The sequence below is a fragment of the Vidua macroura genome, chromosome 4 (genome assembly GCF_024509145.1).
Source record: "Vidua macroura isolate BioBank_ID:100142 chromosome 4, ASM2450914v1, whole genome shotgun sequence".
Taxonomy (NCBI): domain Eukaryota; kingdom Metazoa; phylum Chordata; class Aves; order Passeriformes; family Viduidae; genus Vidua; species Vidua macroura.
The window spans coordinates 32,895,678-32,909,720 of record NC_071574.1 but is presented as its reverse complement, the minus strand read 5'-3'; the positions used below and the strand labels follow the sequence as shown (position 1 = coordinate 32,909,720).

At 39.4% G+C, this 14,043-nt stretch overlaps 1 protein-coding gene across 2 annotated transcripts; it reads left to right on the top strand.

Moving 5' to 3' along the window:
• The first annotated feature begins 103 nt into the window (after nucleotides 1–103).
• Nucleotides 104–13,851, top strand: PPID (peptidylprolyl isomerase D). 2 transcript variants are annotated; one of them, XM_053976413.1, is made up of 10 exons: nucleotides 104–261; nucleotides 1,972–2,112; nucleotides 2,560–2,666; nucleotides 5,284–5,472; nucleotides 6,226–6,348; nucleotides 7,873–7,979; nucleotides 10,526–10,667; nucleotides 12,880–12,966; nucleotides 13,045–13,087; nucleotides 13,619–13,851. In XM_053976413.1, the coding sequence occupies exons 1-10, from the start codon at nucleotides 177–179 to the stop codon at nucleotides 13,705–13,707; spliced, it is 1,113 nt and encodes a 370-aa protein (XP_053832388.1). In that variant the 5' UTR covers nucleotides 104–176; the 3' UTR covers nucleotides 13,708–13,851. The 2 variants fall into 2 exon arrangements, with proteins under 2 accessions (XP_053832388.1, XP_053832389.1); XM_053976414.1 differs by lacking the exon at nucleotides 104–261 and adding an exon at nucleotides 812–965.
• Nucleotides 13,852–14,043: the final 192 nt, after the last annotated feature.

The following is a 14,043-nucleotide window of genomic DNA, read 5'->3' as shown; positions in this document are numbered from 1 at the left end:
CTCAGAGGCAGGACTAGGGGCGGACCAGTCCTGCAGCCATCTGCGGGCTCCTGGCCCGGGGGACCGGCCATCCGCCCCCGCCGGTGGGAGGAGCGCCGAGCCGCCCCGACCCGCGGGCGGCCGGGATCGCGGGCGGCCGAGCGGGCGGAGCCACCGCGCCAGCGGGCAGCTGCGGCATGTCGCACCCGTCCCCCGTCGCCCGGCCCAGCAAGGCCAGCAACCCCCGCGCCTTCTTCGATGTGGACATCGGGGGCGAGCGAGGTGGGGAGGGGGCGCGACGGAACCCGGGCGAGCCCCCCGGGCCGGGGCGCTGTGCGGAGCGCGCGGGGCCCGGCCCGGGCTGCAGGAGCGGCGGGAGCGCCTCGGGCCGGGCCGCGCCGCAGCGTTCAGGACGTGGGGGGACCCCAGGCCGGGCCGGGTGCTGCCCTGCGGGCTGCGAGCGCACAGCCCCGGCAGCGGGAGGAGGAGGAGGGCGGCCCCGCCGTGAATGGGCTTCCCCGCGGGGCTCCTCCGCCAGAGCGAACAGGCCCGAGGAACATGGCGAGAAAGGCAACATGGCAGCACAGCCCGGCCGGGGGGTGCCGGCGGTGCTGCCGGGGGTCGGGGCGCGCCCGCCGCCGCTGACCCCGTGCCGCGCGTTCCCATGGCAGCCGGCGCTGCCCGGCCTCGGCTCCCGGCGCTGCCCACGTGTGCGGCCGCTCCCGCGCCGCTCTCCACGTGCTGCGCCGTGCCGAGCGCGGCCAAGCTCGGAGCCGCCCCCCGACCCGGGCCCGCCGTGGCCGGGGACCTGCCGCAGCACGGCGAGCCTTGCCTGGCTGCCGGGCCGGCAGTGGGGGCTGCGCGGTGAAAGCTCGGAGAAACCGCAGCCCTGGTTCTCTTGGCAGCGCCAGTGCTGCCAGAGGTCATTCAAAAATTTGGGCAAACGATCAAAATGGAAATAAGGAAACAACAGCAACTTAGCTGGGGTACTACTTGAAAGCGTAGGTTTATAAAATTTACATAGATAAAGATAGGGACTGCCTAAATCTTGTAAAGATACTGCTTTTCACTTATTCATTCCGTTACTCATAAGAATAAAAGAAGAAAGTCTGTGAGATGATTTGCCTTTTATTGACTTTCAGTTGTCTAATTTGTTTTCATTCTTGTATTAATTAGAATCAATATATTTACATTTAGCTACCGGTAGAGTGAAGTTATGTTAATTAATTGACTGTGAGGCTGATGAGAAAACAGGAGCGTCAACTGATGGAGGCTGCTAGGAGTGAGAAATTGCTCTGTGAGAAGCCAGTTTGTGAAGGGATAACAATTCAGCACAGAATCCATTTATCAGCTATTACAGGATCTGTTAACTACTCAGGTTTAATTTCCTTCAGTTAAAACATGTACATCAGTTGTTCAACAATTGCTTGTGGTGCCTCTAATTGTAAATAGCCACTATTCATATGCATATTAAGTATCACTGTGTCTTAGTAAAATTCAGGTTTAAGAGAGTGAGGAGTAAAGGATGTGTTTAGCATAAGCTTTTTTATGGATTAAAAGTCTCCACAAAGTAGTCTTTTTGTATTGTATCTACTTTTGATTGAACAAACTACATATATACTAAAATTGACATAAGTGTGCATATTAAAATTAATAATTTGGCTTTAATATACGTGTGTATGATTTCCCACACACCTTTTTTGGCAGAAAATGCATTTGGATTTTTCATTAGTTTTTGGCAGTATCTGTCTTTATTTCCCCTACATTTTTCTTGACAGGGGAATTCACTGTTGGTAATAACATTGCTAAAACCCCAATGTAACTCTGCAAGCAATCACCATGGGGCAACCCCAAGATGGAAATTGAATAGTAATCTAAATAAAACTAATAATTATAAAGCTTGAAACATTTAATTTATTTTGACATACAATGCTCAATGCATTGCCATGCCAAGGACAAGACTTAAAAATGTCTTATTCTCTGTCATTTCAGTTGGACGTATCGTCTTTGAATTATTTGCTGACGTTGTACCTAAAACTGCTGAGAATTTCCGTGCATTATGTACAGGAGAAAAAGGAACAGGGCCTACCACTGGAAAACCTCTCCATTATAAAGGATGTCCTTTCCACAGAAGTAAGTTCTGTGAAATCCTCCATTTTGCTATTGGTAGCAAAAGTTGTCTACCATGAATATTTGAAATAATATTAAATAATATTTCAAGTACTTGTTAAAGAAATAACTTTACTGAAGGAAAGTTTTTTACTTTTTAATCCTTCTAATGACTACGTTATTACCATGCACTGACAATAGTAGATTAAAAATTTACTAGTGATTTTGCAAAACTAGTTTACTCTGTGTTGTAAACAGGTGGAAATAAATTTCAGGTAAAGGTTTAAATACCAAGTGATACCCACATAACTGAAAAGGAGTACTTAGGTGACACTTGGTAAATAAAAGATGGATTTTGGTTACATTTAGGTGCTGGTGACAAGTATTGCTTTTCATCTTAGAATTGTTTGGGTTTTTTTCCTTGTGCTTTTGTGCCTTGCTGATACATTTTACAACTATTTTATTTTACAGTTATTAAGCAGTTTATGGTTCAAGGTGGAGATTTCTCAAACCAAAATGGCACAGGTGGAGAAAGTATATATGGTGAAAAATTTGAGGATGAAAACTTTCATTATCAGGTACTCTACTGAAAACACTAATTCTGTTCATTTGTGACATTTCAGTGATGTTACTCCTGCTGCAGTAATAACAGTTGTCAGCATTGGCACTAACCATTGGTACCTGAGGGAAAATGTCTGTTCATTGGTACTGTCACAGGATCACATCCCTGAAGATGACTTTGTGTCATTATATTTTGGTTGCTCTTTGAGATCTGGAGGTAATTATGAACATGATACAAATGATTCCCATTTCTGGACTTCTCTGACAAATGTTGTCAAAGTGCCAGAGGTTGAAGAACCCATTTGGATCCTGTACAGAGTCTGAGAGCTTGATTCCTGTTATCTATTTGCCAAGTATGTTAGGATTTTACTGGGAGTTTAAATGTCTCTGTTATGTAGAAATTCACTCTTGCACTTAATCCAGCAGCCCTGCAGTGTTCTCACCCACTGTCTCAGAAAACAAAGAGGTGTTGATATTTGAGGACACTGGAACTGTTTGTTCTTGTGCTGGTTGCACAGACTGTTGCAAATTGCAGTAAACTGCAAAACTTTTGTCAGTAGTCAGCTTATCATCTCAGATCAATCCTACTAGACTTTTCTTGATGCCACTTCTCCAGCTAATGGCTCTGCTGTTGCGGAACACCCAACTTACACAACCCCAAGCACTGTTACTATGGCATAGTTTTGCAAGGCTTGGATCTGTCAGAGAATCTGATTTTGTCCAGATTTTTTTTGCTCGCTTTGTAAGCTTACAAAATGACAGCAGAAACCATAATGGGAAAGAAACTCCATCTGTTTACGGTGTTTTTCAAAACGCAGCAAGAAAATTCATGAGTGACAACAGTTTTCTTTATAGAGATTCTTATAATTTGTGACTAAAATTGATACTTGGTCCCAGACGAAATGGGGTTGTATATAAGTCAGGAGACTGAAGACACTAGACTGCTTTCTATAATTTCCAACTTGTCCCCCCACATCTTTACAGGCAAAAGGTAAACCTGCAGGTGTTAGGCAACACCAGAACTTACTGTTACTTGTTTTGTTTACAAACCATTGCTGTCTAGCGTTAGCTGTAACTGGGGAGAGAGGGGGCGGAAAAGCTAAGATTTATAGGTCTTGAGCAGTGAATCAGTGACCAGCCTCAGATGGTATTTACAAAAATCTGCTATGGGGCAACCTTTCTGTTTAACTTTTTTGCCAGCAACTACAATGCAAAATGTCAGATATTTGTTTTGGAGGTAGCAATCCTACTAGCTGCCTTGTCTTGCTCTGGAACACAGGCTCCTCTGTCATTTGCCATCTCTGATTCCTAGGGCAAGTTTCAAGGTTAGAACAGACAAAGCCAAGATTCCAGTAGCTTTCTGTTGGCTGGGTGTGATTCTGGCTCTCAGCTGTAGAACCTTTTCCTGGAGTTCCGAAGCCAAATCCTGACTGAAAAGATTCAGACTTACTGTGCCTTATGACCAGATGAACAGTTCAGGCAAGGAGTTCTCCCTACCACTATGGAAATCCAAGCACTGTGCGGGAAAACAATTTTCAAAACAACAGGTTCTTTAAACTGATAGAGAATGTAGGGAAAAAACAGATGCTTAAATACACCAGGCTCAGACTGTTCTCTTAAACTAATCAACCTCTCAGTGCGCTCTGAAATCTGTTTCTATGTCCTCTGTGCTATCATCATTTTTTGCCCCTCCTCTCCTTCCGACAGTATCAAGTTTCTTAACAGTACCACAGCATGAATGCTTTAGATGTGTACCAGTGTCTAGGTATAACATTCTCACTTACATTAAATGGAGTTCTTTGCACTTAATAAGCAGACCAACTTGGGGAGTATAGTATCTTCATGGCTGGGTTGTGCCAGTTAAACAAGACATTCACAACACATAAGAAAAATACATTTTTGCAGTGCAGAATAATCTCTGTGATGGGACAAGAAAACTCTTAGTTCAAAAAAGGAAGAAGTACTTGCAAGAAACAAGATAAACAGTGTCTTCTTACATTGGGCTGTTCAACAGTTTTCTTTTAATATGAGGCCTAGTGGCTTAAGTGGCAAAATAATTAGATAAAAATCCCAACAGACTAAAATCTGTCTCTAGGAAAGTGAAGGAGATAAAAAATGCCCAAACAAAATCACCAACCCATGAATTTTAAAGACCACAGTCCTCTAATCTCAACAGTTCTACACCATACTTTGTGTGAGTAGCCCTTATAGGATGCACATTACATACCCATCTTAGCAGTGCAGTATTAAAGTTGGTTTCAGTGGTGTTTAGCCTCATTTCTTAAAGCCAGGTCTTAAATAATTCAGTGAGGAACTTCACTCCTTTCTCAGGTGATCTGCCTAAACTCATCAGCTGTGTAGGGGATGGAGTGTAGAAGCAGCAGACAGGTGTTACAGCATTAAGTCACATGTGGCTGGCTTGCTAGATTGGTAGGGGGCAGGTAAAGACCCAGAGCTGAGCATTTGCCCCCTTCAGTCATGGTAGGTAAAATTAGTTGGCCACCTATGTAGTTGGTTTACCAAGTTGTTATGGCTGTCCTGGCTATGTTTATGATCAGCCTTATGGAATCTTCCATATGGTTTTACAACATATTTTAGATGTTGATGGTGGTTTTTTTTTTCCCCCAAATGCAGCATGATAAACCAGGTCTGCTGAGCATGGCAAATGCAGGACCTGGTACTAATGGCTCTCAGTTCTTTATTACAACGGTGCCTACTCCTCACCTGGATGGGAAACATGTGGTGTTTGGCCAAGTGATCAAAGGAATGGGTGTAGTTAAAATACTAGAAAATGTTGAAGTAAAAGGAGAAAATCCTGCTAAGGTAAGTAAAATGCAAAGCACTGAGGGATGATGTTTATTATTTCATTATATGATGTATAACAATTTCTTCTAAATTCTTCGTGTAGTATTTAGAACTTTTAAATGGTAGTTATTTTTACTAACTGGTAATTTCCATTTTACTGTCCTTGTTAAGAGGCTTTTGTTCTTGCACTGTACGTTTCCCTTGCACAAACCATTTATTGCTCAACACAGCTGTGAGGGTGGAAGCCTTTGCCAGAAGTGTAGGATGGGCAATGAAATTAAAAGGTGGAATTCACAATCCCACCTAAATGATATGTAATTCTTATAATTTTTATGTCAGAAGTCATGTTTCTGAAAAAGCAATTGGTGTATAGGTCATAGCAGTTTGTGGGTGTTTGATGAATTAATACCTCTAACTTTAAAAGACTTGGCAGTTGAAGAAAGAACCATCTTCTCTAACGTAGTAGAACTTCCATGTCTTGTTTTTTGCTGCACTTCAGCTTGCTGCCAGTTCCTCTTCCAGCCTCCCCGTGAAGCGTGGGTATGGTGTTTTTGCAATGCTGATCCTCTGAACACAACACTTTGTGGGATAAAAGCCTTTTGATGAGGATAGGCTAATGCTGTGACGGGTTTTTGAAATAAATGCACCCAAACAACAGATGAAAAAGCCTTTTTATGGAATTTCAAAAGTTTCAAAGAGCACTTGGAAGTTACTGCTTTTTAAAAAATTGTCTTAATGAGCAATATTACTATTTACACTTCATTTTTTCAGTTGTGTGTCATCTCTGAATGTGGAGAGCTAAAGGAAGGAGATGACTGGGGAATTACTCCCCAGGATGGATCTGGAGATACTCATCCAGATTTTCCTGAAGATTCAGATATAGACTTGAAAGATGTAAGTATTTTTCTTCTTGGGTATTTTACAGATTGCAAGACTTGTAGGTGATCTGAGTTACATGGTGTCTGTGATGATGTTCGTTACGTTTTTTTTCTTAAGAATGGATCGAGGTCCTGATTAAAAGGTGACATTCCATTTTAAGAAAGAGAAGGCTGTGTGGGAAGGGATTGTTACCACTTTTTTTTCTGTGCTAATTTCAGCCCATTTTTTCCCCAGTAACTAAAACCTCACTTAAAATTGTCACATTTATTTTTTATTCTTGATTTCTTTTTATTTTTGTTTGTGCTGTAATGTCAGGTTGCAATTACTAGAACTCCATCCTGCAGATGACTAACTTAATGTTGTTATCTACACACTTTTTAAAATGCTCACCCTTTAACAGACTCTGCCCCACCTATTAGAAATAAAGGATCGGCCTTTTAAAAAGGTTTTTACTACATCAGAGCTAGTTGTTCTTAATTCCCAGTAGTTGTTTACTTTTTCAATTGTTTAAACCTGCAGAAGATCTGGAGATAGGGAGCAGACTGGTGAAAGCAGCTCTTCTGCAGTTTTTTAGTTTCTCATGAAACTGAACTAGACAAACTGTGTAAGTCAAACAGTGATTTGTGAGATGGGAAAGAAAAGGGGGCTGCATGAGTAGATTCCAAATAGAGGATTAGAATAGTAAAAATCCATTTGAGCTAGAAAACAGACTCCTTGGCTGTTGAGAAGCACTTCAACTTCTGAAAATGTTTTTGGATAGCATTTGATGTGGTAGAGAATCAAAGTTGGCAGGTGCCTGTGCCCTTTAACTTAAAACTTGTTCATATAAACCAACTACAGAAACCATGGTGACATTGGTCTCACGCTGATCAGTTTTTGCCAAGGTTACTGATTCTAGTAGGGTAGAGTAGACAGCAGTAATTATAAATTATTTATTGCCACTGGAGAAGCAACTCGAAGTCTATACAATTCTGGAACTAGAAATGATGGACTTGATAAAGACAGGCTGTTGTTCTTTTCTCCTTCCATTGATACTTCCAAGTGCTCAGAGAGAAGGAGAATTGTGTTGACATGACTTTCACTTAAGACTGTGTGCAGAGTTCACGTGAGTGATACTGTTTTGAGAAGCAGGAAACAACATTTCATCAGGAATAAGACCGTCTTGGTTGAATACTTGGCTTGCTAACGTATCTTCTTTTCTTTGAATAATGGTCAACACCTTTATATATAGCTTTGTGTGGGTAGCAACATTTAGAGAAAAGAGTTGGACTACTATGTGTTCTCTAGTATTTTCTCACTATTTATACTGTAGAAAAGCCACTAGGAATTCCGTCTTTCAGATCTTTGTGTTACATAAAGTAGAGAATATTACAGAAGTGGTTTGAAGGTAGTATTTTGTCTAAAATTGGAGTATTTCTATTCTGAGATTTTATAAACCTTGAAAGAGGATTGGCTGGGATCATACTGTTAAACATTACTTAATTCACGACTTCTTTCGTAAATACATTCATACTTTATATTTCCCATCTATTTTATTAGGTTGACAAGATTGTGGCCATAGCAGAAGACACAAAGAATATAGGAAATACTTTCTTCAAATCGCAAAATTGGGCAATGGCAGCTAAAAAGTATAGTAAAAGTTTACGGTAAGGCTCTCATCACTCAATCAGGTAGTTCCTGTAACCCAAATTAATATCACTATTAAGCAATGATTTGTGCATTTAAAAAGTGCCTGGTGCAGTGCTCTTTTCTTTTTTAAACAAAGAGCCTTCTGAATCTTGAAAACATCTGGTTGATTTTTAGCTACGTAATCAAGTAGGTCTTTGCTACTCATTGCTAGGTAAGAGGTATTGCTAGGTAAGGCAGGGAGTATTGCTTAGAACTGACTAAATACTTTTTTTATAACACTCTCGCTGTGCTGGTACATGCCTGGGAAGAAAAGCACAGTAGTATCCAGGGTAGTTAATGGACAGCAAGGAAGGGAAAAACTTTCTCTATGATTTATAAAAAAGTAGTAGATTTAGCAAATTTATAAGTTCAAAAGACAAATGTGGCCCTTACTCATTCATTACTATTTTTTCTCTGAGGGTCCATACCATCATCCTGACTTCATGTATAATTCAGACTTGCCTTCAAAACCATAGTATTTCTACTTCTGTTTCCATAGTGCTCCTTTAATATGTTCATGCTTTTTGCTTTAAGAATATGAACATCTCCTAAAAATAAAGTTATACTTCCTGACCTTTTTCCCAACCTTCTTAATGATCCCTGGTTAAGCAACAGTAACAATAATGAAAGAAAAAAAAGTCAGGCATATTTAATGCTTCAGCTGAGGTTTGAGCAGACTGGGTTTAAAATAAATGTCATATTTCTGAACCATGAAATGAATCCTTAAACTGCAGATATTAACCCAAGATGTGGTGTCTTGACCTGCCCTCAAAAAGCCCATCATAGAAACATAAACCCCAAAGTAAAAATAATTTCTATGCAAACCTCTTGGAAAGCATGCATAAAAAAGGCTGGAATGGATCTTTAAGGATCTTTGTGTTGTATCTGTCCATTTTCTCTCCCCATTCTTAGGTAAATGCCAGGTATAATTACACTATCCCTTCCAATTAGGTGTCCTGCTCACTTTCAAGCACACCCAGTGAAGGCTCTTCCTATCTGAGCTGCTTTGGTGGTTATTTGTCCTTGTAGGTGGAAATCCTAGTAATTTTTCTAGACTAAACAAATCTGATCTTTCCAGCTTTTCCTTATAGATCATACTTTTATGGACATGCCCTGTTATTGTATCTTAGAATCTAATACTTTATGTAGGATGGTGACCTTTAGCTGGCACTTCACCAGAACTGATAGAAAAGAATAGCTCTTACCAGGGTGTCCCATGGCTTAGGTGCAATTTACCTGGCATACCATCTGAAAATGATGATTTTTCTTTTCACCTACAGTAACCATTATAATCTTCTGCTTTTTTCATGTTTTATTGCTTCTTAGCCTTTTTAAAAAAATACACTTTACATGTTGGAAGTGACACCTTTTTCTTGGAAAAAAATGAATTACTTCCTATTATCTCCCTTGATACTTACTTCACTGATTTGACTTGGAAGCTCTAATCTTATTTCCTGAATGACTGCAGTCTTTCATGTTTTGATGTGATTTAGAAATATTATACATGTGCTCCATTTGTTTTGAACATAATACAGATTTGTGTTATAACTCTCCTTACCTTTTTACTGTTTGCTCTTTCTTCTTGTTCTCATCTTTTGCATGACGCCTAGCAAGTGGAACAAGCACTGGGACTGCATTTAATTTACTTTTTAAGTATTGCTAATTTTTGTGATTCAAAGGTTGTACATAAACAACAAAAAAGACAGGGCATGCAAAAAGTGTACTTCCATAGGCACTGATCTACAAAGACTACGTTAATTCATGGCATGCTTAAAATGTGAATGTATGCAAGCATGATTTTTGTTTTTTAAATAAAGCTCAGAGAGGCTCTATCAAAACAACCATTAAGGAGTTAAAACTTTGGTATCTGCAGCAGACCTTTGCCACTGGAAATAAAAACCAGACAGCATTAGTGCATTGCGAATTAAGAAATGTGTTTTCAAAACAGATGTAGTAACTGCTGTGGCTCTGTCCTGAACCAGTGTCAGTTCTGAAGTTCAGGAAAAGTCATGAAGGAGGACTGTGGGGAGAAGGTGGTGTTACTAATGCTCATAAACCACACTCCTTTACAAAGTAAAGTTAGCTTCAGATTTTTGCCACAAATGCCTAAGCTAATTAAAAGATTATTAAGGGAACTCAAGAAGAGATGAAGCTTCTTGTGAATGTGGAAGGTGCAATAGTAGTGTTGATTTTTTGGCACTGATGAGCAATGTGTTTTTTGAGAATAAACTGAGATTAATTCTGATGTTTTCCTGCAGTAGAATAGTGCTTTTGTCTAAGAAAAAGAATGTGCTAGTACAGTGGAGGACCAAGAGTTACAGAAAAACATTCCTTAGTGAGTTAATTGGTTTTTATTGTGAGTTTTATGTATTTAGTTTAATAAAGATTTGTAATAGTTGAATTACACTTTTGAAGTAGTGTGGATAGGCTGGTTCACACATATCTGTGGAGAGATAGCTAAGGGCAGGACAAAATTGAAGTTGCAAGACTAATCCATGTTGTGTGTGAATCTGTTTTTCTGCAGGTATGTAGAAGCTTCTGAAGCAGTGGCAGAGGAGGCAGACAAACCCAAGTTAAAGACTGTTGCTTTGACCTGTGTTCTAAACATCGGTGCTTGCAAACTAAAACTGTCAGACTGGCAGGGAGCCATTGAGAGCTGTTCAGAGGTAAATGCAATGTTCAGTATTTTGGTCAAGAACTGGCCTGTATAGACACAAGACTACAAAGCTTTTTTAAAAAGTCTTCTGACAAGCTGAAGATTTGAAAGTGAACAAGTAGAAGCTCATGGTGAAGTTAGTACTAACTTTCCAGTATGTGGCTTTTTAAAAAGACTTTGAAATTGAAATGAATCATTAGAAACAAACAAAAGAGGGCTGTTGCTTACTGCCAGGAAAAATGCACATCGTTGTCAGTTTGGTTTGCAGAGCTACTACTTACATTACAAAGAGTTAAACTGTGTTCAGTGAAAGAGGAATGAAGGTACGAACAAAATGCTATACTTGCCTCTACATTTGATGGCCTTGTATTTTTTTCATGGCAGGGACTTTCTAACTAAATAACTAAACTTTCAGGTAGGCTTAGTGGTGAAATAGAATGACTGAATAGGAAGAAAGAAACAAGGTAATGTTAAATATGGAAAAAAACCCCCAGTAGAATTAAAGAAAAGAAAAGGAACCATGACATGGGCATAGTGAAAATTTAGTAAATTTGAGGAAACTGTAAATAATTCAGTAAAGCTCCAATAATATGAAGGGAAACAGATGAAGGAATGCTCTTATCTGTTAGCAGAGGATCTTGAGCTGCGTCTTCTAGGGCTTTGTGCTGAAAGCAGGAATCTCAGCTAATCTGTGTGTGAGGTCATTAGGAAGCTGGCTTGCTTTCTAGCTTGCTGATGATGGAAAACCTTCATAAACGTATATTTAGAACGGACAAATGGGGAATGAGGAAAGAAGAAAATAGGTAAAATATTGTGTAATGTGATATCTGTCACCTAGAAAATGGTAAAAACTGAAACAAATGTGTTACAGGTAGAAATTACTATAACTAATAATACTTGCCATTGTGGGAAGAAAATCACACTTCCTTTTTTAAAGAGTAAACAATTGTTAGATGAAGGCAACTCCATAGCTGTAATAGATTTCTCTAAGTTATTTAGCTTATGTCTTATACATGTGTCAATGCTTTAATCAGAACACCAGTTTCCTAAAATTAGCTAATAAAGTTCTAGGTAATTGTTAATGAGAAACTATACACTTTCACTTTTATGATTTCACAAGGCCAAAAGCAATTTAAATTAACAACCTGGAATACATGCATTGTTTGGTGTAAATAATGAATTATGAACAGCTGAACCTGTTCAAACAAACCTTGCATTGAAATAGCTGTAAGCATAATGGTCAAGGTAAAACCAGAGAATGCTACCTCTGTGTATACAACCCAGACAACTAATTCTTAGCACAGAAGAGGCTGAAGGCTTTATAGTAGGTGGATCAATAGGAACACCCACAGTAATACTTCCTTTGTATTAACAGCCAATACCCAAGTGATTTAAAAAAATATGGATGTGTTATCTATTAATGATTTAAAGTTAATAAATTAAATTAATTAAGCAACACATTGCTGTGAAGACATTTCCTCTAAACAATGAGAAACAACATTCTTTAAAATAATAAACACACCACTATGGGACTAACTGCAATAAAAATGCAGATCTTCAGAGGCAAAGTAACAGCTAGCTGACTAAATTATCTGACGTATTCTGAAAAAATAATCCAAGTAATCAAATAGTGGAACAATCTCTTTTCCCAGCTACTGTATTTCTATTTTGATACTGTCATATTACAGCTGGCATATACACATTGTTGAAAACATTCAGCTCAAAAAAGGCGTAATGACTGGAACTTGGCAAAGTTCCTGAAGCATGATGAGATAGATTGCTTGCATGTATTTTTCTAGCCCACAGTGAAAAAATCTTTACAGGAAATCTCTGGGTTTTATTTATGATGCCATTTGAGGAGGTTTTGGTGCGAAGGAAGGAGCTGTAATAGAGAATTGCCCTGTGAGACTCAAGGTTAGGATAATTTGAACTGCAGCAACTCCTCAGCCTTGACAGTTATCTATATATACACACACACAACAGCTGTTCCATTTGGGCCTGCGTGTGCTCATCCTTCACAAAAGACCACTTTTGCTGCATCGGTACTGAAGCTGATTACTTGCTATTCATTACAGCATTCCTTTTTACACAGTTAATGTTTTGACAGCTTACCCTCAAACCAACTGTGAAGATTGTCTGCTGGTGTGAATTGTGCCATTTGTGGAGATGGGAGGCTGTGAAGTATAAAAAATGTTAATGTGACAATTTTATTAAATTTACAGGCTCTTAAAATAGATCCAGCAAATACTAAAGCTCTCTACAGACGGGCTCAAGGATGGCAGGGAATAAAAGATCTCGATCAAGCACTGGTAATGATCACTTCTTTTTTTTCTTTTTAAATTTAAAATTCTGTCAGATCATTACTTTATATTTTTCTTTTATTTAAGGCTGATCTTAAAAAGGCTCATGAAATTGCCCCTGAAGACAAAGGTAAAATAAGCTGTTTCTTCTAAAATCCCCTTAAGAATTTAACAAAGTCTCCAGGATAGTATTGAGTTGGAATTCATACCAGTGTGATGCCTAAAATGCTAGCTTCTGAAACACTGATGTTCTGAGCACAGAACCCACTGAGGTGGAAAACCTGGTTTTATACAGCAGTGATGCTTCTGTTGCACTCGGAAACCAGCTTATGTAGGTCAGCAGCATTCCTCTTGAACTATGTCTGTATCTCACAGGGCTTTTACTAGCTTAATTTCCTGCTCTAATTGGGTGAGATTTTTATCTCTTAAGTTGCATGTTGGCACCAACACCATGCTTGCTGCATGCTCCTCTATGAGGTTACCTTACCAGTTGAGACAAAGCAAGGGACAAGGCTTTTGCTGCTAGTATCTGACCTAATCAAAGATTAAATAAAGTTTTATGAAATTACATAAGTAAGTTCCAGCAGTGACCTGGTGTTAACCTGTGAGGAGACCTAATGTAAAGAGATTACTGTAACTGTATCATTTTCTTTCTGAGCAGCTATCCAGACGGAAACACTCAAAATAAAGCAGAAGATAAAAGCCCAAAAGGAGAAAGAGAAAGCAGCTTATGCTAAAATGTTTGCTTGATTTTTTTTCCCCTAAACATTTAAATCTATGCACTAATTCACGCAAAAGGATAAATGGAGCTGCTTCTTTCATTTGCTCTCTGCTGCAGTTTTCAGTCTTTACTACACAAAAGTCTAATAATAAAGACAAACTGTTCAAAGGTGATGTGGTTTTCTCTTTTTTTAAGCTGTAGTGACTTGTGTTTTGCAACTCAGGTATTTTTCTAATGTGTAAAGCAATGGTGGTTGTTTTCACAGCTTAATAGTGCTTCCTAAGCAGCTTGGTTTCATATGAAGCGAATGTAGGCATTTTGTTTGTTCCTATTAGAGCAGGCCTGATTTCTTGTAAGGAATAAAA